We start from the raw sequence: 27500 nt of genomic DNA, 5'->3' as shown, positions 1-27500 counted from the left end.
CATACACGTGTTTAGCAGATGTTATATGTAGCGAAATCCTTGTGTTTCTAGCTCCAACAGTGCGGTAATATCTGACAAATAATATCTAACAATTTCACAATACACACAAATCTAAAGTAAAAGGAACGGAATTAAGAATATATAAATATTTGGATGAGCAATGTCAGATTGGCATAGGCTGAGATACAGTAGAATAGAATAGAATACAGTATATACATATGAGATGAGTAAAGCAGTATGTAAACATTATTACAGTTGCCAGTGTTTCATTATTAAAGTGGCCAGGGATTTCATCACAACACAGTGATGATGCTGATGGCTAGACCAATTCCTGCTCTGTAAGGAATTAGTAGGGAATCCTACAGGCTAGTTTGTTTTCAGTAATGGGGCCCAAGGATGTATGGGGCCCAGGGAGGACTGGGATCAGGGACAGACAGGGCCCACGGATGGACGGGTCCCAGGGATATACTGGGATCAGGGATATACTGGGATCAGGGACGGACAGGGCTCAGGGATATACTGGGATCAGGGATATACTGGGATCAGGGATGGACTGGGATCAGGGATGGACTGGGATCAGGGATATACTGGGATCAGGGATGGACTGTGATCAGGGGTATACTGGGATCAGGGATATACTGGGATCAGGGACGGACTGGGATCAGGGACGGACTGGGATCAGGGATGGACTGGGATCAGGGATGGACTGGGATCAGGGATGGACTGGGATCAGGGATGGACTGGGATCAGGGATGGACTGGGATCAGGGATGGACTGGGATCAGGGATGGACTGGGATCAGGGATGGCCTGGGATCAGAAATCGGCCCATGCATTTCTAACACACCGGCCTATTTTGACCTCCCTGACCCCATTATTAGACCAAAACCCCCGATTTAGACCGGCCCACTGGGCTAAAGATGGACCAGCACATCTGGCATTTGCCAGAACTGCCCAATGGCCAGTCTATTTCTGGTGGGGCCCTGTAGCATGATGTTAATGACTCCTATTGGTTGTGTAGTAGAGAGGGGTGAATGAAGACATGCTGGTTGAAGGAAAGTCATTATTAACAGGATACATACTTTGATACTCACCCACATATCTGACGTGGAAGCCCTTCCTGTTGGTGCCGTGGTCAGACGACCAGCGCAGAAGCAACTGATGACCAGAGGTCGTGAGGTTAAAGGGCGTGGTGATGTCACCGCTGAGGGACGCCAGGCTCTGGCTGTAGATGTTAGGACCTGTTAGGACAGAGACACAGAGAGATGTTAGGACCTGTTAGGACAGAGAGATGTTAGGACCTGTTAGGACAGAGACACAGAGAGACGTTAGGACCTGTTAGGACAGAGACACAGAGAGATGTTAGGACCTGTTAGGACAGAGAGATGTTAGGACCTGTTAGGACAGAGACACAGAGAGACGTTAGGACCTGTTAGGACAGAGAGATGTTAGGACCTGTTAGGACAGAGACACAGAGAGACGTTAGGACCTGTTAAGACAGAGAGATGTTAGGACCTGTTAGGGCCTGTTAAGACAGAGAGACGTTAGGACCTGTTAGGACAGAGACACAGAGAGATGTTAGGACCTGTTAGGACAGAGACACAGAGAGATGTTAGGACCTGTTAGGACAGAGACACATAGAGATGTTAGGACCTGTTAGGACAGAGACACAGAGAGATGTTAGGACCTGTTAGGACAGAGAGATGTTAGGACCTGTTAGGACAGAGACACAGAGAGATGTTAGGACCTGTTAGGACAGAGAGATGTTAGGACCTGTTAGGACAGAGACACAGAGAGACGTTAGGACCTGTTAGGACGGAGAAACAGAGAGATGTTAGGACAGAGACACAGAGAGATGTTAGGACCTGTTAGGACAGAGACACAGAGAGATGTTAGGACCTGTTAGGACAGAGACACAGAGAGATGTTAGGACCTGTTAGGACAGAGAGATGTTAGGACCTGTTAGGACAGAGACACAGAGAGATGTTAGGACCTGTTAGGACAGAGACACAGAGAGACGTTAGGACCTGTTAGGACAGAGACACAGAGAGATGTTAGGACCTGTTAGGACAGAGACACAGAGAGACGTTAGGACCTGTTAGGACAGAGACACAGAGAGACGTTAGGACCTGTTAGGACAGAGAGATGTTAGGACCTGTTAGGACAGAGACACAGAGAGATGTTAGGACCTGTTAGGACAGAGAGATGTTAGGACCTGTTAGGACAGAGACATGTTAGGACCAAGACACAGAGAGACAGAGACAAAGGCAGAGGGAAGAGAATTGAGTGTATAAAATAATGGTGTTTCAGGTGAATTTTCTGGCTCCACAAACACAGAAAACACACGGTGTGACATCATTAGAGGTTGGATAGTTAATAGGTGGAACATTCCCTCCAAGAGTGTTATATAACATATACTGCATAACATGTACTGTATAACATATACTGCATAACATGTACTGTATAACATATACTGTATAACATGCACTGTATAACATGTACTATATAACATATACTGTAAAAACATGTACTGTATAATATATACTGTAAAAACATGTACAATATAACATATACTATATAACATATACTGTAAAAACATGTACTGTATAACATGTACTGTAAAAACATGTACTGTATAACATGTAGTGTATAACATGTAGTGTATAACATGTAGTGTATATCATGTAGTGTATATCATGTAGTGTATATCATGTAGTGTATAACATGTTCTATATAACATATACTGTATAACATGTAGTGTATATCATGTAGTGTATAACATGTAGTGTATAACATGTAGTGTATAACATGTAGTGTATAACATGTACTCTATATCATGTAGTGTATAACATATACTGTATAACATGTAGTGTATATCATGTAGTGTATAACATGTAGTGTATATCATGTAGTGTATAACATGTAGTGTATATCATGTAGTGTATATCATGTACTATATAACATATACTGTATAACATGTAGTGTATATCATGTACTATATAACATATACTGTATAACATGTAGTGTATGTCATGTACTATATAACATATACTGTATAACATGTAGTGTATATCATGTACTATATAACATATACTGTATAACATGTAGTGTATATCATGTAGTGTATAACATGTAGTGTATATCATGTAGTGTATAACATGTAGTGTATATCATGTACTATATAACATATACTGTATAACATGTAGTGTATATCATGTAGTGTATATCATGTAGTATATAACATATACTGTATATCATGTAGTGTATAACATGTAGTGTATATCATGTAGTGTATAACATGTAGTGTATATCATGTACTATATAACATATACTGTATATCATGTAGTGTATATCATGTAGTGTATATCATGTAGTGTATATCATGTAGTGTATAACATGTAGTGTATATCATGTAGTGTATAACATGTAGTGTATATCATGTACTATATAACATATACTGTATAACATGTAGTGTATATCATGTACTATATAACATATACTGTATAACATGTAGTGTATATCATGTAGTGTATAACATGTAGTGTATATCATGTAGTGTATAACATGTAGTGTATATCATGTACTATATAACATGTACTGTATAACATGTAGTGTATATCATGTACTATATAACATATACTGTATAACATGTAGTGTATATCATGTACTATATAACATATACTGTATAACATGTAGTGTATATCATGTACTATATAACATATACTGTATAACATGTAGTGTATAACATGTAGTGTATATCATGTACTATATAACATATCTGTATAACATGTAGTGTATATCATGTACTATATAACATATCTGTATAACATGTAGTGTATAACATGTAGTGTATATCATGTACTATATAACATATACTGTATAACATGTAGTGTATAACATGTAGTGTATATCATGTACTATATAACATGTACTGTATAACATGTAGTGTATATCATGTACTATATAACATATACTGTATAACATGTAGTGTATAACATGTAGTGTATATCATGTACTATATAACATATACTGTATATCATGTAGTGTATATCATGTACTATATAACATATACTGTATAACATGTAGTGTATATCATGTAGTGTATAACATGTAGTGTATATCATGTAGTGTATAACATGTAGTGTATAACATATACTGTATAACATGTAGTGTATAACATGTAGTGTATAACATGTAGTGTATAACATACAGTATAACCACACTTGTTGGCTGGTGGGGCCTTGGCTAACTCCTCTTTTGGAATTCAAAGCATGATTCGTTGGATTCGTTCGACCTTGCAGTGGCTGGGTTTATTCATCTTTAAGTAATCAATTACACTAGCAAATAGCCAGATTGCTATGACTTAGACCTCAATAAAAGTAGGGTTGACTCAATTTTACAATCTTTGTAAGTAATGTTCCCTTTAAACTTCGCGCTTGCCCGGCGGTGCACCTCCTGCAGGACTGATGAGCAGAAGCAAAGGCAGGCTGCACAGAGATCCAACTTCACTGAGTTCGCCCAATTAGTTTCTACTATATACTGTAGATCAACGTTTTTTTCTTTGATTGAAACAGCATTATATCAGCCCATTTTCAATGCAACAAACCAAATCTAACTTTTGCAAGATTGAGTCTGTGATTTTGTTGTAGGCAGAGCCAGACAGCAACGGAGTAGAAGTATATTGATTGGCGAGAGGTCTTTCAATCACTCGCGAGTGTCTGCGCTTTTCAGATCAGAGCGCAGAGCCGCGTGTGGCCCGTATGTTGATATTCTTTGTTATTTAGCGAGATGTCAGCCCAGTTATAGAGAAGTATAGGTTAACAATGGGGAGTTACTGCTTCCTACAAGAGCGCAAAACGTCTAGGCTACATTACAAGCTGTCTTTGAAAAGCCAGTCAAGTAAAAATTAAAGGGACAGATTTGTATTTTGAGACAGGCTTGAATGTGCAAATAAACCAATAGTCAGAGGTGTAGCCTACATTGTCTAATTCCCTGTATGGTAATAATAATAACTTTTATTTTTTTAAAGTGGTTACTTGCATCATACAATACAATGCAATTTACATTCACCTATTTGGCCCATGGTCTTACAGACCATTACATAAAATCATTCATTAATGTCCTTCATAATGTAAAAACGTTTTAAAAGTCTCATGCAGTGTAGGCCTGCACTGAACACCACATGTAGGCTACTGTAGGCTATATTATAGAAATCAAAAGCTATTTCCATGTGAAATTGTCCATGTGAAACATTCTCACAACTTTCAAGTTTCCACTCACAAGACCTAAAATTTGCTCAGTGCTCCAAACAATTAGAGGGAACATTTGTTGTAAGCAGAGGTGCAACTTTGGTTTTAGAAGTGGGGGGGACATAACTGTATTATTATTATCATTATTTGTTATTACATTTTTTGTTGGATAAACACTCCAAACAACCTATCAGAAGCATCCGCATGGTCCTAAAGCAAACTGTTGCCTTGTTTTGTTTCAATGATAAAACTTGGAGGGACACATTTCTGAATGGGGGGGGGGCATGTCCCCCCCCCCCCCCACCCCCCACCTCCATCCACAGTGAAAGTTCCGCCCCCTGGTTGAAAGTGATAGTTTACTTAGGTAAAGTAATCTGGCATTTAGGATTAGTACAAGGGTGCTCGGAAGGGTGTATGGAAGGGTGCTTGGAAGGGTGCTTGGAGTAAGGTCTGAGTTTAAAAACGTACAATTAATGGCTGAGGGATTCGTTATCCAAAGCTTTTTACATGACAGATACAATCTATGGTCATTTTTACAAGTTATCCGGAGATGAGAGATGTGAAGAGAGAGGATTAACTGCGATACTAAGCAATGTTGATAAATGTCCCACCGTCAAATATCTCCAGGATGTCAAACTCCTTCTCTGTCTGGAAGAGCTGGAAGTGGAGGGTGATGTTGTAGCCCTTCTCTACGTTGATGAGCCAGGAACACGTCTGGAGGTTGTGGTAACTGTCTGGGTAGCCAGGACTCAGGATCACCCCCGTAGAGTCGAAGCGGACCTCGTTAGCAGGACATTGTACTGTGGGTGGAAAGAGATGGATAAAAGGAGAGGAAAGAAAGGAGGGAGAGAGAGAGAGAGAGAGAGAGAGAGAGAGGAAGAGAGGAAAGATAGGGAGAGGGAAGAGAGGAGAGAGAGGGAGAGGGAAGAGAGGAGGATGAGGACATTTTGAGGAGAAAGGAGAGGACAGAGGTAAAAGAGGAAATGGAGAGAGAGAGGGAGAGGGAAGAGAGGAGGTAGGGAAGAGAGGAGGTAGGGAAGAGAGGAGAAGGAAGAGAGGAGAGAGAGGGGAGAGAGAGGGAGAGGGAGTGAAAGGACAAAGAGGACAGAGTGAAGTGAAATGACAGATTGAAGTGAGAGGACAGAGTGAAGTGAAAGGAAAGAAAGGACAGAGGTAAAAGAGAAAATGGAGGGAAGAAAGCAGAAAGAGAAAAATAAAGCAATCTGTCCACTGTGACTGTGACTGGGGCTGTGGATGGGGCTGTGGATGGGGCTGTGGATGGGGCTGTGGATGGGCTGTGGATGGGGCTGTGGATGGGGCTGGGACTGTGGATGGGGCTGGGGATGGGGCTGTGGCTGTGGATGGGGCTGTGGATGGGGCTGTGGATGGGGCTGTGGCTGTGGATGGGGCTGGGGCTGTGGATGAGGCTGGGGCTGTGGATGGGGCTGTGGATGGGGCTGGGGCTGTGGCTGGGGCTGTGGATGGGGCTGTGGATGAGGCTGGGGCTGTGGATGGGGCTGTGGCTGGGGCTGTGGATGGGGCTGGGGCTGTGGATGGGGCTGGGGCTGTGGATGGGGCTGTGGATGGGGCTGTGGCTGTGGATAGGGCTGTGGATGGGGCTGACGATGGGGCTGTGGATGGGGCTGTGGATGTGGATGGGGCTGTGGATGGGGCTGGGGCTGTGACTGGGGCTGTGACTGTGGGGCTGTGGATGCGGCTGTGACTGTGGGGCTGTGACTGTGGGGCTGTGACTGTGGGGCTGTGACTGGGACTGGGGCTGTGGAGGGGGCTGTGGATGGGGCTGTCGCTGTGGATGGGGCTGTGGATGGGGCTGGGGCTGTGGATGGGGCTGTGGATGGGGCTGTGGATGGGGCTGGGGCTGTGACTGTGGGTGTGACTGTGGCTGTTGCTGTGACTGTGGCTGTGGCTGTGACTGTGGCTGGGACTGTGGCTGGGACTGTGGCTGGGACTGTGGCTGTGGCTGTGGCTGTGGCTGTGACTGTGGCTGTGGCTGTGGCTGTGGCTGTGGCTGGGACTGTGGCTGGGACTGTGGCTGGTGGCTGTGACTGTGGCTGTGGCTGGGACTGTGGCTGGGACTGTGACTGGGACTGTGACTGGGGCTGTGGATGGGGCTGTGGATGGGGCTGTGGATGGGGCTGTGGATGGGCTGTGGATGGGGCTGTGGATGGGCTGTGGATGGGCTGTGGCTGTGGATGGGGCTGTGGATGGGGCTGGGGCTGTGGATGGGGCTGTGGATGGGGCTGGGGATGTGGATGGGGCTGTGGATGTGGCTGTGGATGGGGCTGGGGCTGTGGATGGGGCTGGGGCTGTGGATGGGGCTGTGGATGGGGCTGTGGATGGGGCTGTGGATGGGGCTGGGGCTGTGGATGGGGCTGTGGATGGGGCTGTGGCTGTGGATGGGGCTGGGGCTGTGGATGAGGCTGGGGCTGTGGATGGGCTGTGGATGGGGCTGGGGCTGTGGCTGGGGCTGTGGATGGGGCTGTGGATGAGGCTGGGGCTGTGGATGGGGCTGTGGCTGGGGCTGTGGATGGGGCTGTGGGGCTGTGGATGGGGCTGTGGATGGGGCTGGGGCTGTGACTGTGGCGTGTGACTGTGGCTGTTGCTGTGACTGTGGCTGTGGCTGTGACTGTTGCTGTGACTGTGGCTGGGACTGTGGCTGGGACTGGGACTGTGGCTGGGACTGTGGCTGGGACTGTGGCTGGGACTGTGGCTGTGACTGTGGCTGTTGCTGTGACTGGGACTGTGACTGTTGCTGTGACTGGGACTGTGGTTGTGGCTGTTGCTGTGACTGTGACTGTGACTGTGGTTGAGGCTGTTGCTGTGACTGTGGCTGTGACGGTGACGGTGACTGTGGCTGTGGCTGTGGCTGTGACTGTGGCTGTGACAGTGGGAGTTACAGTGGGTGTGACTGTGGGTGTGACTGTGGCTGTTGCTGTGACTGTGGTTGTGACTGTGGTTGTGACTGTGGCTGTTGCTGTTGCTGTGACTGTGGTTGTGACTGTGACTGTGGTTGTGACTGTGGTTGTGACTGTGGCTGTGACTGTGGCTGTTGCTGTGACTGTGGTTGTGACTGTGACTGTGGCTGTGACTGTGGCTGTGACTGTTGCTGTGACTGTGGGTGTGACTGTGGCTGTGACTGTGACTGTGGCTGTTGCTGTGACTGTGGTTGTTGCTGTTGCTGTGATTGTGGCTGTTGCTGTGACTGTGGTTGTGACTGTGACTGTGGGTGTGACTGTGGCTGTAACTGTTGCTGTGACTGTGACTGTGGGTGTGACTGTGGCTGTAACTGTTGCTGTAACTGTTGCTGTGACTGTGACTGTGGGTGTGACTGTGGCTGTAACTGTTGCTGTGACTGTTGCTGTGACTGTGACTGTGGGTGTGACTGTGGGTGTGACTGACTGTGACTGGAAATTACAGTGTAATAATAATGTGCAATGAAAAACCCCATTTAGTGTGAGACGGGAACAGGGCCTCAGGGAACAGAGTACTGGGTCACTGTACTAGCTTTGTCCCTTGGTAGCACTATAAAATAATAATAATCCCCAATGGAAGACAGCTGTTTATATATCAGCACCTTCCTCAGGACTGGAGACAGATAACTTCTGATGGTAAATGATGGTTACTGTATATATCATCTCCTTCCTCAGGACTGGAGACAGATAACTTCTGATGGTAAATGATGGTTACTGTATATATCAGCACCTTCCTCAGGACTGGAGACAGATAACTTCTGATGGTAAATGATGGTTACTGTATATATCAGCACCTTCCTCAGGACTGGAGACAGATAACTTCTGATGGTAAATGATGGTTACTGTATATATCAGCACCTTCCTCAGGACTGGAGACAGATAACTTCTGATGGTAAATGATGGTTACTGTATATATCATCTCCTTCCTCAGGACTGGAGACAGATAACTTCTGATGGTAAATGATGGTTACTCTATATATCATCTCCTTCCTCAGGACTGGAGACAGATAACTTCTGATGGTAAATGATGGTTACTGTATATATCAGCACCTTCCTCAGGACTGGAGACAGATAACTTCTGATGGTAAATGATGGTTACTGTATATATCATCTCCTTCCTCAGGACTGGAGACAGATAACTTCTGATGGTAAATGATGGTTACTGTATATATCAGCACCTTCCTCAGGACTGGAGACAGATAACTTCTGATGGTAAATGATGGTTACTGTATATATCATCTCCTTCCTCAGGACTGGAGACAGATAACTTCTGATGGTAAATGATGGTTACTGTATATATCAGCACCTTCCTCAGGACTGGAGACAGATAACTTCTGATGGTAAATGATGGTTACTGTATATATCATCTCCTTCCTCAGGACTGGAGACAGATAACTTCTGATGGTAAATGATGGTTACTGTATATATCAGCACCTTCCTCAGGACTGGAGACAGATAACTTCTGATGGTAAATGATGGTTACTGTATATATCATCTCCTTCCTCAGGACTGGAGACAGATAACTTCTGATGGTAAATGATGGTTACTGTATATATCATCTCCTTCCTCAGGACTGGAGACAGATAACTTCTGATGGTAAATGATGGTTACTGTATATATCATCTCTTTTCTCAGGACTGGAGACAGATAACTTCTGATGGTAAATGATGGTTACTGTATATATCAGCACCTTCCTCAGGACTGGAGACAGATAACTTCTGATGGTAAATGATGGTTACTGTATATATCAGCACCTTCCTCAGGACTGGAGACAGATAACTTCTGATGGTAAATGATGGTTACTGTATATATCAGCACCTTCCTCAGGACTGGAGACAGATAACTTCTGATGGTAAATGATGGTTACTGTATATATCAGCACCTTCCTCAGGACTGGAGACAGATAACTTCTGATGGTAAATGATGGTTACTGTATATATCAGCACCTTCCTCAGGACTGGAGACAGATAACTTCTGATGGTAAATGATGGTTACTGTATATATCAGCACCTTCCTCAGGACTGGAGACAGATAACTTCTGATGGTAAATGATGGTTACTGTATATATCATCACCTTCCTCAGGACTGGAGACAGATAACTTCTGATGGTAAATGATGGTTACTGTATATATCATCTCCTTCCTCAGGACTGGAGACAGATAACTTCTGATGGTAAATGATGGTTACTGTATATATCAGCACCTTCCTCAGGACTGGAGACAGATAACTTCTGATGGTAAATGATGGTTACTGTATATATCAGCACCTTCCTCAGGACTGGAGACAGATAACTTCTGATGGTAAATGATGGTTACTGTATATATCAGCTCCTTCCTCAGGACTGGAGACAGATAACTTCTGATGGTAAATGATGGTTACTGTATATATCAGCTCCTTCCTCAGGACTGGAGACAGATAACTTCTGATGGTAAATGATGGTTACTGTATATATCAGCACCTTCCTCAGGACTGGAGACAGATAACTTCTGATGGTAAATGATGGTTACTGTATATATCAGCTCCTTCCTCAGGACTGGAGACAGATAACTTCTGATGGTAAATGATGGTTACTGTATATATCATCTCCTTCCTCAGGACTGGAGACAGATAACTTCTGATGGTAAATGATGGTTACTGTATATATCATCTCCTTCCTCAGGACTGGAGACAGATAACTTCTGATGGTAAATGATGGTTACTGTATATATCATCTCCTTCCTCAGGACTGGAGACAGATAACTTCTGATGGTAAATGATGGTTACTGTATATATCATCTCCTTTCTCAGGACTGGAGACAGATAACTTCTGATGGTAAATGATGGTTACTGTATATATCATCTCCTTTCTCAGGACTGGAGACAGATAACTTCTGATGGTAAATGATGGTTACTGTATATATCATCTCCTTTCTCAGTGGAGACAGATAACTTCTGATGGTAAATGATGGTTACTGTATATATCATCTCCTTTCTCAGTGGAGACAGATAACTTCTGATGGTAAATGATGGTTACTGTATATATCAGGTCCTTTCTCAGTACTGGAGACAGATAACTTCTGATGGTAAATGATGGTTACTGTATATATCATCTCCTTCCTCAGGACTGGAGACAGATAACTTCTGATGGTAAATGATGGTTACTGTATATATCATCTCCTTTCTCAGGACTGGAGACAGATAACTTCTGATGGTAAATGATGGTTACTGTATATATCATCTCCTTTCTCAGGACTGGAGACAGATAACTTCTGATGGTAAATGATGGTTACTGTATATATCATCTCCTTCCTCAGGACTGGAGACAGATAACTTCTGATGGTAAATGATGGTTACTGTATATATCATCTCCTTCCTCAGGACTGGAGACAGATAACTTCTGATGGTAAATGATGGTTACTGTATATATCATCTCCTTTCTCAGTGGAGACAGATAACTTCTGATGGTAAATGATGGTTACTGTATATATCATCTCCTTCCTCAGGACTGGAGACAGATAACTTCTGATGGTAAATGATGGTTACTGTATATATCATCTCCTTTCTCAGGACTGGAGACAGATAACTTCTGATGGTAAATGATGGTTACTGTATATATCATCTCCTTCCTCAGGACTGGAGACAGATAACTTCTGATGGTAAATGATGGTTACTGTATATATCATCTCCTTCCTCAGGACTGGAGACAGATAACTTCTGATGGTAAATGATGGTTACTGTATATATCATCTCCTTTCTCAGGACTGGAGACAGATAACTTCTGATGGTAAATGATGGTTACTGTATATATCATCTCCTTTCTCAGTGGAGACAGATAACTTCTGATGGTAAATGATGGTTACTGTATATATCATCTCCTTTCTCAGTGGAGACAGATAACTTCTGATGGTAAATGATGGTTACTGTATATATCATCTCCTTTCTCAGGACTGGAGACAGATAACTTCTGATGGTAAATGATGGTTACTGTATATATCATCTCCTTTCTCAGGACTGGAGACAGATAACTTCTGATGGTAAATGATGGTTACTCTATATATCATCTCCTTCCTCAGGACTGGAGACAGATAACTTCTGATGGTAAATGATGGTTACTGTATATATCATCTCCTTTCTCAGTGGAGACAGATAACTTCTGATGGTAAATGATGGTTACTGTATATATCATCTCCTTCCTCAGGACTGGAGACAGATAACTTCTGATGGTAAATGATGGTTACTGTATATATCAGGTCCTTTCTCAGGACTGGAGACAGATAACTTCTGATGGTAAATGATGGTTACTGTATATATCATCTCCTTCCTCAGGACTGGAGACAGATAACTTCTGATGGTAAATGATGGTTACTGTAAATATCAGCTCCTTTCTCAGTACTGGAGGGTGGCACGTCTGAAATAATGACAACACTTTGTAACATATTGTTATTCTGACAACAGCTAGCTTTCTTCAGGCCTTTTTTAAGACCGAAGGTAATAGAACACAAGAAAAGGTTAACTTTGCCAACAAATGTGAAATGTTCAGGCAAAAAAGAGCAGGAAAACATTTTAAGCTGATATCGAAGAACAGAATGTAGAAATACGACAGGTTAAAACAGGTTAAAACAGGTTAAAACAGGTTAAAACAGGTTACAAAAAACGAAGATAGATTACGTCAACAACAGGGAGCTCAATATTTCCCGACTCGATACAGAAACGTGTTCAGCGGATATCAACAAACAAGAATGAAATTAAATGAGAGGTCAAACATACATCCATACTGTGAACTCTCTGTGCTTTATAGCCCAGGACAATGTGTCTGTACTCACTATGGCATCATATTCCCTCTCTAGATCTGCCAACACTAAATGACCTGGTCTATCTATGACCCCTGGTCAAAAGGCAGTGTACTACATAGGGGATAGGATGCCGTTACAGATGCAGCCGATGCTAACCTTGACAAAGAGGTGGAGGGCCGTCCATCTGGAGCCTCTCCCCCAGCCTGCACGTCAGGATCTCCGAGCCCAGCAGGGTGAACCCTGGCAGGCACTGGTACCGGATGATGTCCCCTGGAGGAACCACACACACACACACACACACACACAAACACGAACAGACACACACACACACACACACACACACACACACACACACACACACACACACACACACACACACACACACACACACACACACAGACACAGACACACACACACACACACAAACACTCTTTCAGATAGGAGTCATAGACATCACTGAACACTACCAGACCTGTCTTGATATAACACTATCAGACCTGTCTTGATATAACACTATTAGACCTGGCTTGATACATCACTATCAGACCTGACTTGATATAATCAGATGCCAGGCCAGCTCAACCAAGCACAGCTAAAGTATTTGAAATAAATCAAATACTATTTGAACCCATGTCTAAAGACAATACTGTAGCCGTCAAGGTATTATCAACATGGACACTCTGATGAAGAGCTGGGGTTATCAACATGGACTCTGATGAAGAGCTGGGGTTATCAACATGGACTCTGATGAAGAGCTGGGGTTATCAACATGGACTCTGATGAAGAGCTGGGGTTATCAACATGGACTCTGATGAAGAGCTGGGGTACCTTTGAAACAACCATATCATTGTATCTTGATGTTAGTTCATCACTTGGAAGGTACAGGGCCTTGCAAAAGTATTCAGAGAGCTTGGATTTCTTCACATTTTATTTTGTTACAAAGTGGGATTAACATTGATTTAATTGTAATTTTTGGGGGTCAACAATCTACACAAAATAGTATGTCATTTAAAAATGGAAGATTTTTTGGTATTTAACAAAAAAAAGATTAATACAAATAAAATAACTAAAATATAGTTAGATGGATGGCCCGGAGTTTCCTCTAGGGGTTTGCCTGTGCTTAGCTCCATTTTCTCTCCTGAAAAACTCCCCAGTATTTGCCGATGTCAAGCATACCCATACTGTACCATGATGCAGCCACCACCATGCTTGAAAATAAGGAGGGAGTTACTCAGAGATGTGTTGTGTTAGATTTGCATTTAGACGGCAAGAATGTGTTCTTTTAGTGTGTTTTTTGCTGTATTACTTTATTGCCTTGTTGCATACAAGATGGATGTTTTAGAACATACAGTGGTTCCTCCTTTAAAAGTTGTGTCATACTGCGGCACACCTTGCGGGCTGCTGCAGCATTCTGTGGCACGTTATTTAATTGTCAGCCATTTTTTTTTACGTTAATGCAAGTTAGTGCTAGTTTGACCACCAGGGGGCAACTTTGAGAAGCATTTGATAGTCTGCCATACTGGCATTACTAGAGAATTGAAAAAAAATTAGGTAATAACAGAGCACATGGGATTGATTTTAAGAAATTTGACTTAATTCATTTGATTAATATTATGGTGTTTCTATTCAGAGAAAAATGAAAAAAAACATCCGATAGGATGGAATGTAAAATATGGCGCTGTACAACATGACGGTCGGGAGTAGGCTACAGAATAAGAGGATTGGAGGATTGTAAATTAATATCTAAGGGGCATAACATTTCCACACTCTAATTCTAGTCTAACCAATACTCATTCCGCCTATGGTAGGCCTACATTATATCTACAAATATATTTTTCAATGACTTGACTCTCCGCCAATAATTACATTTAGAGGATTGGAGGATTCTATATTAATATATTTGTAAGAATACAGCCCTTCTAATAGCCATAATGATGCTGTACAACGTGACCATGTGTGTTTGAATGAGTATTTCCCAGTAAGCAACAATTTGTTTCCCTTCATTAGACAATTTTGTTCCAATATTTCTGTAATTCAGTGATATTTATTCCCATAGTAATTCGTTATGGATCCATAACTACATAAACATCGGCAATTTGAAAGAGTATTTTTAGCATTATTTTATTAGTGATAGCATAAAGATGCCATTATTAGTTACATTGTTTTAGTTTGAACGTGCAGACTGGCACTAAGAACAGAACAGCGGGAACGTTTCCCTAGTCAGCGCCATTATTAGTGCAATGCCCCTTAAATATTTTGGAGAATATTTTGTTTTCAAATAACGTAAAATGAGCGAAGAAAAGGCCATTCTTGAACATGGGGGTGAGACATTGTTACTAATTTGTAAATAAAGCCAGTCTGTTATTTAGAATGATTTATTTCTGTTTTTAGAGGGAGAGAAAACAAAAACCATCTCATGGGTGTCCCAGTCAGGGGCCGGCACGGGTATTGAACCAGCTGCTGTAGCAACACAGCTTGCACTGCGCCACTTTGATATGAATCAATGAATGATTACAGAGAAATAACCAGCAACCCCCAGCAACCAAACAACCAAACAAATACATGTAATAATGGGACAGACCTATTTCAAACTCGTCATGTTCTGTGAGGATTTCTGCGTTGGCAACAGCTGGAGGAGACTGACACACTCTCAGTTGGTATGCTGTGAAGGGAGATAAACAACAACAATAGAAGGTAAACATTAACTTACATATCAACACAAGTGTTCGACTGTTTGCTGTAATCACACCTCCTTCATCCTGTCAGTTCATCGAACTGTAATCACACCTCCTTCATCCTGTCAGTTCATCAAACTGTAATCACTCCTCCTGCATTCTGTCAGTTCATCAAACTGTAATCACACCTCCTGCATCCTGTCAGCTCATCACGCACGCCTCCTGCATCCTGTCAGCTCATCAAACTGTAATCATACCTCCTGCATCCTGTCAGTTCATCAAACTGTAATCACACTTCCTGCATCCTGTCAGTTCATCAAACTGTAATCACACCTCCTGCATCCTGTCAGCTCATCAAACTGTAATCACACCTCCTCCTGCATTCTGTCAGTTCATCAAACTGTAATCACACCTCCTGCATCCTGTCAACTCATCAAACTGTAATCACACCTCCTGCATCCTGTCAGTTCATCAAACTGTAATCACACCTCCTTCATCCTGTCAGTTCATCAAACTGTAATCACACCTCCTTCATCCTGTCAACTCATCAAACTGTAATCACACCTCCTGCATCCTGTCAACTCATCAAACTGTAATCACACCTCCTGCATCCTGTCAGTTCATCAAACTGTAATCACACCTCCTTCATCCTGTCAGTTCATCAAACTGTAATCACACCTCCTTCATCCTGTCAGTTCATCAAACTGTAATCACACCTCCTGCATCCTGTCAGTTCATCGAACTGTAATCACACCTCCTGCATCCTGTCAGTTCATCAAACTGTAATCAGACCTCCTGCATCCTGTCAGTTCATCAAACTGTAATCAGACCTCCTGCATCCTGTCAGTTCATTTAACTGTAATCACACCTCCTTCATCCTGTCAGCTCATCAAACTGTAATCACACATCCTGCATCCTGTCAGTTCATCAAACTGTAATCACACCTCCTTCATCCTGTCAACTCATCAAACTGTAATCACACCTTCTGCATCCTGTCAACTCATCAAACTGTAATCACACCTCCTGCATCCTGTCAGTTCATCAAACTGTAATCACACCTCCTTCATCCTGTCAGTTCATCAAACTGTAATCACACCTCCTGCATCCTGTCAGTTCATCGAACTGTAATCACACCTCCTGCATCCTGTCAGTTCATCAAACTGTAATCACACCTTCTGCATCCTGTCAGCTCATCAAACTGTAATCATACCTCCTGCATCCTGTCAGCTCATCAAACTGTAATCACACCTCCTGCATCCTGTCAACTCATCAAACTGTAATCACACCTCCTGCATCCTGTCAGTTCATCAAACTGTAATCACACCTCCTGCATCCTGTCAGTTCATCAAACTGTAATCACACCTCCTGCATCCTATCAGCTCATCAAACTGTAATCACACATCCTGCATCCTGTCAGTTCATCAAACTGTAATCACACCTCCTTCATCCTGTCAACTCATCAAACTGTAATCACACCTTCTGCATCCTGTCAACTCATCAAACTGTAATCACACCTCCTGCATCCTGTCAGTTCATCAAACTGTAATCACACCTCCTTCATCCTGTCAGTTCATCAAACTGTAATCACACCTCCTGCATCCTGTCAGTTCATCGAACTGTAATCACACCTCCTGCATCCTGTCAGTTCATCAAACTGTAATCACACCTTCTGCATCCTGTCAGCTCATCAAACTGTAATCATACCTCCTGCATCCTGTCAGCTCATCAAACTGTAATCACACCTCCTGCATCCTGTCAACTCATCAAACTGTAATCAGACCTCCTGCATCCTGTCAGTTCATCAAACTGTAATCACACCTCCTGCATCCTGTCAGTTCATCAAACTGTAATCACACCTCCTGCATCCTGTCAACTCATCAAACTGTAATCACACCTCCTGCATCCTGTCAACTCATCAAACTGTAATCAGACCTCCTGCATCCTGTCAGCTGATCAAACCTCTAAGCCTGTAAATCTATAGAACGTCCAGCTATCATGCTTATGAACCTCCACCACGATCATTAAAAACGGCATGACAATTCAAACTGTGGTAAGACGAACAAATGAACATTTTGAATGAACATTTGAATAGATGACTGTTGATATCCTGGTTTTTATCAGTATAAATCCTGACAATAAGAACAACAAGGTGCTAGAAAGCAGAATGGACTGAAATACAACCAGATAAATAAAGGTGGTGACAACAGAAATCAATACATCAGCCTCATCTGGACTCGTGTGTTTCCTACAGTATTTAATGAACTAGGCAAGTCAGTTAAAAACAAAGTCTTATTTACAATGACGGCCAAACCCGGACGACACTAGGCCAATTGTGCACAGCCCTATGGGACTCCTAATCACGGCCAGATGTGATGCGGCCTGGATTCGAACCAGGGACTGCTGAGATGCAGCGCCTTAGACAGCTGCGTCACTCGGCAGCCCAAGATATTCTTTGGCTTAATTCAGCTTCCCTCTATTCCTTTCAACCACTCTCCTCCTTACCGCCTTCTCAAAACACAGAGAAGAAGATCTGAGAGGATGGACCTTCCATTATGGTTGAGAAGGAGGCGAGGAGAGGAATCAAGGAAAGACCAATTGAGATCCCTCTGGGTTGTTCATGAAGGCTGTAAGTTCATAAAGACTGTAATTTCATAAAGACTGCAAATTCATAAAGACTATGTTCATAAAGATTGTAAGTTCATAAAGACTGCAAATTCATAAAGACTGTAAGTTCATAAAGACTGGTAAGTTCATAAAGATTGTAAGTTCATAAAGACTGTAAATTCATAAAGACTGTAAGTTCATAAAGACTGTAAGTTCATAAAGACTGTAAATTCATAAAGACTGTAAGTTCATAAAGATTGTAAGTTCATAAAGACTGTAAGTTCATAAAGATTGTAAATTCATAAAGACTGTAAATTCATAAAGATTGTAAGTTCATAAAGACTGTAAATTCATAAAGACTGTAAATTCATAAAGACTGTAAGTTCATAAAGACTGTAAATTCATAAAGATTGTAAATTCATAAAGACTGTAAATTCATAAAGACTGTAAGTTCATAAAGATTGTAAATTCATAAAGATTGTAAATTCATAAAGATTGTAAGTTCATAAAGACTGTAAATTCATAAAGACTATGTTCATAAAGATTGTAAGTTCATAAAGACTGCAAATTCATAAAGACTGTAAGTTCATAAAGACTGTAAGTTCATAAAGATTGTAAGTTCATAAAGACTGCAAATTCATAAAGACTGTAAGTTCATAAAGACTGTAAGTTCATAAAGACTGTAAATTCATAAAGACTGTAAGTTCATAAAGATTGTAAGTTCATAAAGACTGTAAATTCATAAAGACTGTAAGTTCATAAAGATTGTAAGTTCATAAAGACTGTAAGTTCATAAAGATTGTAAATTCATAAAGACTGTACATTCATAAAGACTGTAAGTTCATTATTTTACCAACGTCCAGTCTAGGGTTCTATTTAATATACTGGTCCATTTGAATCATAGTCATTACAGCTGAAGCACTCTCTTTAACAGGGAACACTCACCATGGTAACTAAGTAGAAACTTTAAAAGGGCACTACTCACCATGGTAACTAAGTAGAAACTTTAAAAGGGCACTACTCACCATGGTAACTAAGTAGAAACTTTAAAAGGGCAATACTCACCATGGTAACTAAGTACAAAGAACCCGCTAGTGCTGAAATCACTGTGGAACTTGATGAGGACATGATTGGCTGTGGTATAGACCGCTTTCTGGGGCGTGTTCCCACTGAACTGACCAATCTGAGGAGAGCCTTGGTCAGGGCCGTCCCTGTAGGGAGAGACGATAACCAATCAGCGGTGAGTTAGTTTCCCCAAAGCTTTGTAGTTAATTAGTCTGGACAGCCTGGTCCCACAGCAGAGAGAGAGTCATTAGTCTAGACAGCCTGGTCCCACAGCAGAGAGAGAGTCATTAGTCTGGACAGCCTGGTCCCACAGCAGAGAGAGAGTCATTAGTCTGGACAGCCTGGTCCCACAGCAGAGAGAGAGAGAGAGTCATTAGTCTGGACAGCCTGGTCCCACAGCAGAGAGAGAGTCATTAGTCTGGACAGCCTGGTCCCACAGCAGAGAGAGAGTCATTAGTCTGGACAGCCTGGTCCCACAGCAGAGAGAGAGAGAGAGTCATTAGTCTGGACAGCCTGGTCCCACAGCAGAGAGAGAGTCATTAGTCTGGACAGCCTGGTCCCACAGCAGAGAGAGAGTCATTAGTCTGGACAGCCTGGTCCCACAGCAGAGAGAGAGTCATTAGTCTGGACAGCCTGGTCCCACAGCAGAGAGAGAGTCATTAGTCTGGACAGCCTGGTCCCACAGCAGAGAGAGAGTCATTAGTCTAGACAGCCTGGTCCCACAGCAGAGAGAGAGTCATTAGTCTGGACAGCCTGGTCCCACAGCAGAGAGAGAGTCATTAGTCTGGACAGCCTGGTCCCACAGCAGACAGAGAGTCATTAGTCTGGACAGCCTGGTCCCACAGCAGAGAGAGAGTCATTAGTCTGGACAGCCTGGTCCCACAGCAGAGAGAGAGTCATTAGTCTGGACAGCCTGGTCCCACAGCAGAGAGAGAGTCATTAGTCTGGACAGCCTGGTCCCACAGCAGAGAGAGAGTCATTAGTCTGGACAGCCTGGTCCCACAGCAGAGAGAGAGTCATTAGTCTGGACAGCCTGGTCCCACAGCAGAGAGAGAGTCATTAGTCTGGACAGCCTGGTCCCACAGCAGAGAGAGAGTCATTAGTCTGGACAGCCTGGTCCCACAGCAGAGAGAGAGTCATTAGTCTGGACAGCCTGGTCCCACAGCAGAGAGAGAGTCATTAGTCTGGACAGCCTGGTCCCACAGCAGAGAGAGAGTCATTAGTCTGGACAGCCTGGTCCCACAGCAGAGAGAGAGTCATTAGTCTGGACAGCCTGGTCCCACAGCAGAGAGAGAGTCATTAGTCTGGACAGCCTGGTCCCACAGCAGAGAGAGAGTCATTAGTCTGGACAGCCTGGTCCCACAGCAGAGAGAGAGTCATTAGTCTGGACAGCCTGGTCCCACAGCAGAGAGAGAGTCATTAGTCTGGACAGCCTGGTCCCACAGCAGAGAGAGAGTCATTAGTCTGGACAGCCTGGTCCCACAGCAGAGAGAGAGTCATTAGTCTGGACAGCCTGGTCCCACAGCAGAGAGAGAGTCATTAGTCTGGACAGCCTGGTCCCACAGCAGAGAGAGAGTCATTAGTCTGGACAGCCTGGTCCCACAGCAGAGAGAGAGTCATTAGTCTGGACAGCCTGGTCCCACAGCAGAGAGAGAGTCATTAGTCTGGACAGCCTGGTCCCACAGCAGAGAGAGAGTCATTAGTCTGGACAGCCTGGTCCCACAGCAGAGAGAGAGTCATTAGTCTGGACAGCCTGGTCCCACAGCAGAGAGAGAGTCATTAGTCTGGACAGCCTGGTCCCACAGCAGAGAGAGAGTCATTAGTCTGGACAGCCTGGTCCCACAGCAGAGAGAGAGTCATTAGTCTGGACAGCCTGGTCCCACAGCAGAGAGAGAGTCATTAGTCTGGACAGCCTGGTCCCACAGCAGAGAGAGAGTCATTAGTCTGGACAGCCTGGTCCCACAGCAGAGAGAGAGTCATTAGTCTGGACAGCCTGGTCCCACAGCAGAGAGAGAGAGAGTCATTAGTCTGGACAGCCTGGTCCCACAGCAGAAGAGAGAGTCATTAGTCTGGACAGCCTGGTCCCACAGCAGAGAGAGAGTCATTAGTCTGGACAGCCTGGTCCCACAGCAGAGAGAGAGTCATTAGTCTGGACAGCCTGGTCCCACAGCAGAGAGAGAGTCATTAGTCTGGACAGCCTGGTCCCACAGCAGAGAGAGAGTCATTAGTCTGGACAGCCTGGTCCCACAGCAGAGAGAGAGTCATTAGTCTGGACAGCCTGGTCCCACAGCAGAGAGAGAGTCATTAGTCTGGACAGCCTGGTCCCACAGCAGAGAGAGAGTCATTAGTCTGGACAGCCTGGTCCCACAGCAGAGAGAGAGTCATTAGTCTGGACAGCCTGGTCCCACAGCAGAGAGAGAGTCATTAGTCTGGACAGCCTGGTCCCACAGCAGAGAGAGAGTCATTAGTCTGGACAGCCTGGTCCCACAGCAGAGAGAGAGTCATTAGTCTGGACAGCCTGGTCCCACAGCAGAGAGAGAGTCATTAGTCTGGACAGCCTGGTCCCACAGCAGAGAGAGAGTCATTAGTCTGGACAGCCTGGTCCCACAGCAGAGAGAGAGTCATTAGTCTGGACAGCCTGGTCCCACAGCAGAGAGAGAGAGAGAGTCATTAGTCTGGACAGCCTGGTCCCACAGCAGAGAGAGAGTCATTAGTCTGGACAGCCTGGTCCCACAGCAGAGAGAGAGTCATTAGTCTGGACAGCCTGGTCCCACAGCAGAGAGAGAGTCATTAGTCTGGACAGCCTGGTCCCACAGCAGAGAGAGAGTCATTAGTCTGGACAGCCTGGTCCCACAGCAGAGAGAGAGTCATTAGTCTGGACAGCCTGGTCCCACAGCAGAGAGAGAGTCATTAGTCTGGACAGCCTGGTCCCACAGCAGAGAGAGAGAGAGTCATTAGTCTGGACAGCCTGGTCCCACAGCAGAGAGAGAGTCATTAATCTGGACAGCCTGGTCCCACAGCAGAGAGAGAGTCATTAGTCTGGACAGCCTGGTCCCACAGCAGAGAGAGAGTCATTAGTCTGGACAGCCTGGTCCCACAGCAGAGAGAGAGTCATTAGTCTGGACAGCCTGGTCCCACAGCAGAGAGAGAGTCATTAGTCTGGACAGCCTGGTCCCACAGCAGAGAGAGAGAGAGTCATTAGTCTGGACAGCCTGGTCCCACAGCAGAGAGAGAGTCATTAGTCTAGACAGCCTGGTCCCACAGCAGAGAGAGAGTCATTAGTCTGGACAGCCTGGTCCCACAGCAGAGAGAGAGTCATTAGTCTGGACAGCCTGGTCCCACAGCAGAGAGAGAGTCATTAGTCTGGACAGCCTGGTCCCACAGCAGAGAGAGAGTCATTAGTCTGGACAGCCTGGTCCCACAGCAGAGAGAGAGAGAGAGTCATTAGTCTGGACAGCCTGGTCCCACAGCAGAGAGAGAGAGAGAGTCATTAGTCTGGACAGCCTGGTCCCACAGCAGAGAGAGAGTCATTAGTCTGGACAGCCTGGTCCCACAGCAGAGAGAGAGAGAGTCATTAGTCTAGACAGCCTGGTCCCACAGCAGAGAGAGAGTCATTAGTCTGGACAGCCTGGTCCCACAGCAGAGAGAGAGTCATTAGTCTGGACAGCCTGGTCCCACAGCAGAGAGAGAGTCATTAGTCTGGACAGCCTGGTCCCACAGCAGAGAGAGAGTCATTAGTCTGGACAGCCTGGTCCCACAGCAGAGAGAGAGTCATTGTAAAAATTGTTTGACTGTAAATCTTCTAAGCGTGAAGTAGACAAAATTTGCCACATGAAGCCCTTTGATATTGTGAGAGTGGTCCATGTCTGTGGCCCTGTAGCGATGAGCAACAACCAGGGGTGAGTGGGAGTTATCCTGCATCCTAAACAACCAGGGGTGAGTGGGAGTTATCCTGCATCCCAAACAACCAGGGGTGAGTGGGAGTTATCCTGCATCCCAAACAACCAGGGGTGAGTTATCCTGCATCCTAAACAACCAGGGGTGAGTTATCCTGCATCCTAAACAACCAGGGGTGAGTTGTCCTGCATCCTAAACAACCAGGGTGAGTGGGAGTTATCCTGCATCCTAAACAACCAGGGGTGAGTGGGAGTTATCCTGCATCCTAAACAACCAGGGGTGAGTGGGAGTTATCCTGCATCCCAAACAACCAGGGGTGAGTGGGAGTTATCCTGCATCCTAAACAACCAGGGGTGAGTGGGAGTTATCCTGCATCCCAAACAACCAGGGGTGAGTGGGAGTTATCCTGCATCCTAAACAACCAGGGGTGAGTGGGAGTTATCCTGCATCCTAAACAACCAGGGGTGAGTTATCCTGCATCCTAAACAACCAGGGGTGAGTCATCCTGCATCCTAAACAACCAGGGGTGAGTTATCCTGCATCCTAAACAACCAGGGGTGAGTGGGAGTTATCCTGCATCCTAAACAACCAGGGGTGAGTGGGAGTTATCCTGCATCCTAAACAACCAGGGGTGAGTGGGAGTTATCCTGCATCCTAAACAACCAGGGGTGAGTGGGAGTTATCCTGCATCCTAAACAACCAGGGGTGAGTTATCCTGCATCCTAAACAACCAGGGGTGAGTCATCCTGCATCCTAAACAACCAGGGGTGAGTGGGAGTTATCCTGCATCCCAAACAACCAGGGGTGAGTGGGAGTTATCCTGCATCCTAAACAACCAGGGGTGAGTGGGAGTTATCCTGCATCCTAAACAACCAGGGGTGAGTTATCCTGCATCCTAAACAACCAGGGGTGAGTGGGAGTTATCCTGCATCCCAAACAACCAGGGGTGAGTTATCCTGCATCCTAAACAACCAGGGGTGAGTGGGAGTTATCCTGCATCCTAAACAACCAGGGGTGAGTGGGAGTTATCCTGCATCCTAAACAACCAGGGGTGAGTGGGAGTTATCCTGCATCCTAAATGCCACCCTATCCTCTACATAGTCCATTATGGGCCATGGTCAAACGTAGTACACTTTATAGGGAGCAGGGTACCATTCGGTACGTTTTCCTAAAACTTGGTAGCTAAACTTAGCACTCTATTTCTCTTGATAATGACCAGCCAATCAGCAAGGAGAGAATAACAACTGTTAAATCTTTGACCGTTTGACCATCAATCTTCTGTGCCTGAAGGGAACAACAAAAATAAAGCAGTTTACTGTTGTGAACCAGTGTAGTCTGGGGTTTTAGATCATCGAGGGTTCGTGGCTAGTTAAGTGCCACGAAAGCTTACAAAGCTTTCTGGGGAACAAATCACCCCAACACATACAGACATATAAAGAAAGAAAATACACAAAATACAGGAAGAAGAATGAAGAAGAAGCACGTTGCTGTTCTATGAGTGGCCTGGGTCTTCCAGGGTCCTAGCTAGCTAAGTGCTGTACTAGCTACAGAGATTTAGGTGGGGGGATTCAACCCAGCCAGAGTATCCAGAGAACCTGAGGAGAAGTTTATGATACGTAAAGCGCAGCTAAATAAGGTCAACAACAGTCACAGCCAGTACTAATGATTTTCAATGATAAGCAATTTCCCTCCGGACCTCTCCTTAATAGGGTTGTCATTATGGGTGAACCTTTTTGCGGAAGCCTTCAGCCGCTGTAGTCTGCTCTGCTATACAGAGAAAACACATTACCACTAATGCCAACATCATGAGTGCAGAAATACATCTGTTTTCCTGACTGATGGATCCAAAAGGGCAACCTACTCATGTCTATTGAGTCCAACAGAAGTGTTTTTGTCATGTCTATTGAGTCCAACAGAAGTGTTTTTGTCATGTCTATTGAGTCCAACAGAAGTGTTTTTGTCATGTCTATTGAGTGCAACAGAAGTGTTTTTGGCATGTCTCCTGAGTCCAACAGAAATGTTTTTGTCATGTCTCCTGAGTCCAACAGAAATGTTTTTGGCATGTCTCCTGAGTCCAACAGAAATGTTTTTGGCATGTCTCCTGAGTCCAACAGAAATGTTTTTGGCATGTCTCCTGAGTCCAACAGAAGTGTTTTTCTAAAGTGGATGCCTCTTGCAGATGCCTTGTTCTGACTGTAAGCCCGAGGCAGAGCTCAAAGTGTCCCCATGGGAGCGGAGAGAGAGAGAGAGAGAGAGACAGAGACAGAGACAGAGAGAGAGAGACAGAGAGAGAGAGAGAGAGGCCTGGGGTTGGATTCCCCCTGCGGGGCTGTGTGATGGGGGGTGTGACTGCGTACGGTGGAGCTGAGCTGTACTACGACTCTACTGTTGTGGAATCAAACGGAGGAGAAACAACACATCCCTTGATACATTCCACATTCCATTTGGCCTCCAATTTGTTGATGATTCTAAAATTATATTGTAATGTTTTGCTTTTTAAAAACACCTACAAATGCAAGTTAGTGCTAGCAAATGTAGCCCAACAATACCTCAGCAAAACTGATGGAATTGACGGTTAACTGCTTTGTTAAATGTTGTTCAAGTAGCTATATCTGTATTTTTTTCCAGCTGGAAATACTTCCTTTACTGTCATAGAGTACGTGTTACTTGGCCCTAGTGCCCTTTACTCAGAAAATACATTGTGTGTTCAGTGTGTGGGAGTAGGGAGAGGATAGCAAAGATACATTAATGTCTGTTTCCTTCTGTCTCTGTATCAAATGTTTAAATCTCTGTTTCCTTCTGTCTCTGTATTAAATGTTTTAAATCTCTGTTTCCTTCTGTATTAAATGTTTAAAGGTCTGTTTCCTTCTGTATTAAATGTTTAAAGGTCTGTTTCCTTCTGTCTCTGTATTAAATGTTTAAAGGTCTGTTTCCTTCTGTCTCTGTATTAAATGTTTAAAGGTCTGTTTCCTTCTGTCTCTGTATTAAATGTTTAAAGGTCTGTTTCCTTCTGTCTCTGTATTAAATGTTTAAAGGTCTGTTTCCTTCTGTATTAAATGTTTTAAGGTCTGTTTCCTTCTGTATTAAATGTTTTAAGGTCTGTTTCCTTCTGTATTAAATGTTTTAAGGTCTGTTTCCTTCTGTATTAAATGTTTTAATGTCTGTTTCCTTCTGTCTCTGTATTAAATGTTTTAATGTCTGTTTCCTTCTGTCTCTGTATTAAATGTTTAAAGGTCTGTTTCCTTCTGTATTAAATGTTTTAAGGTCTGTTTCCTTCTGTATTAAATGTTTTAAGGTCTGTTTCCTTCTGTATTAAATGTTTTAATGTCTGTTTCCTTCTGTATTAAATGTTTTAAGGTCTGTTTCCTTCTGTATTAAATGTTTTAATGTCTGTTTCCTTCTGTATTAAATGTTTTAAGGTCTGTTTCCTTCTGTATTAAATGTTTTAATGTCTGTTTCCTTCTGTATTAAATGTTTTAAGGTCTGTTTCCTTCTGTATTAAATGTTTTAAGGTCTGTTTCCTTCTGTCTCTGTATTAAATGTTTAAAGGTCTGTTTCCTTCTGTATTAAATGTTTTAAGGTCTGTTTCCTTCTGTATTAAATGTTTTAAGGTCTGTTTCCTTCTGTCTCTGTATTAAATGTTTAAAGGTCTGTTTCCTTCTGTATTAAATGTTTAAATCTCTGTTTCCTTCTGTATTAAATGTTTTAATCTCTGTTTCCTTCTGTCTCTGTATTAAATGTTTTAAGGTCTGTTTCCTTCTGTATTAAATGTTTTAAGGTCTGTTTCCTTCTGTATTAAATGTTTTAAGGTCTGTTTCCTTCTGTATTAAATGTTTTAAGGTCTGTTTCCTTCTGTATTAAATGTTTTAAGGTCTGTTTCCTTCTGTATTAAATGTTTAAATCTCTGTTTCCTTCTGTCCCTGTATCAAATGTTTAAAGGTCTATTTCTTTACCGTTGTTGACATCATTTTTTATCAGTATACCCTAAGGATTACTGTTTGCTCACCCGCCCGCAATTACTAATAACGCGTCCTCAATCGCCCGACTACGTGAAAATCAGAGGCATGCTCCTGACCATAACTCGCTAATATAGAAAATTCACTTCAAGGCTACAGTCAGAGAGAGGAAGGATGTTTTAACAGGATGACTGATTATCAAGGTTTCTGCTTATCACTTCTTATAAAGGCTATTAGTTAGTCAACTTGTCTATAATTAGATAGAAATCAGCTTCTCTTGTGTCATTGTGT

General features: G+C 43.7%; 1 protein-coding gene across 1 annotated transcript in view; it reads right to left on the bottom strand.

Annotated features, from left to right (window-relative positions):
- LOC106592657 (CUB and sushi domain-containing protein 3) overlaps window positions 1-27500 on the bottom strand; it is a 369408-nt gene that overhangs the window by 137915 nt on the left and 203993 nt on the right. Inside the window, 5 exon segments of the mRNA XM_082968525.1 lie at window positions 1093-1239; window positions 5859-6047; window positions 13169-13282; window positions 15594-15674; window positions 19357-19502. Of these exon segments, the coding sequence (XP_082824651.1) occupies window positions 1093-1239; window positions 5859-6047; window positions 13169-13282; window positions 15594-15674; window positions 19357-19502 (677 nt within the window).

The sequence above is a fragment of the Salmo salar genome, chromosome 02 (genome assembly GCF_965601325.2).
Source record: "Salmo salar chromosome 02, fSalSal1, whole genome shotgun sequence".
Classification (NCBI taxonomy): Eukaryota; Metazoa; Chordata; class Actinopteri; order Salmoniformes; family Salmonidae; genus Salmo; species Salmo salar.
The sequence above is the reverse complement of the archived record's forward strand: the minus strand, read 5'-3'. Positions and strand labels throughout refer to the sequence as shown.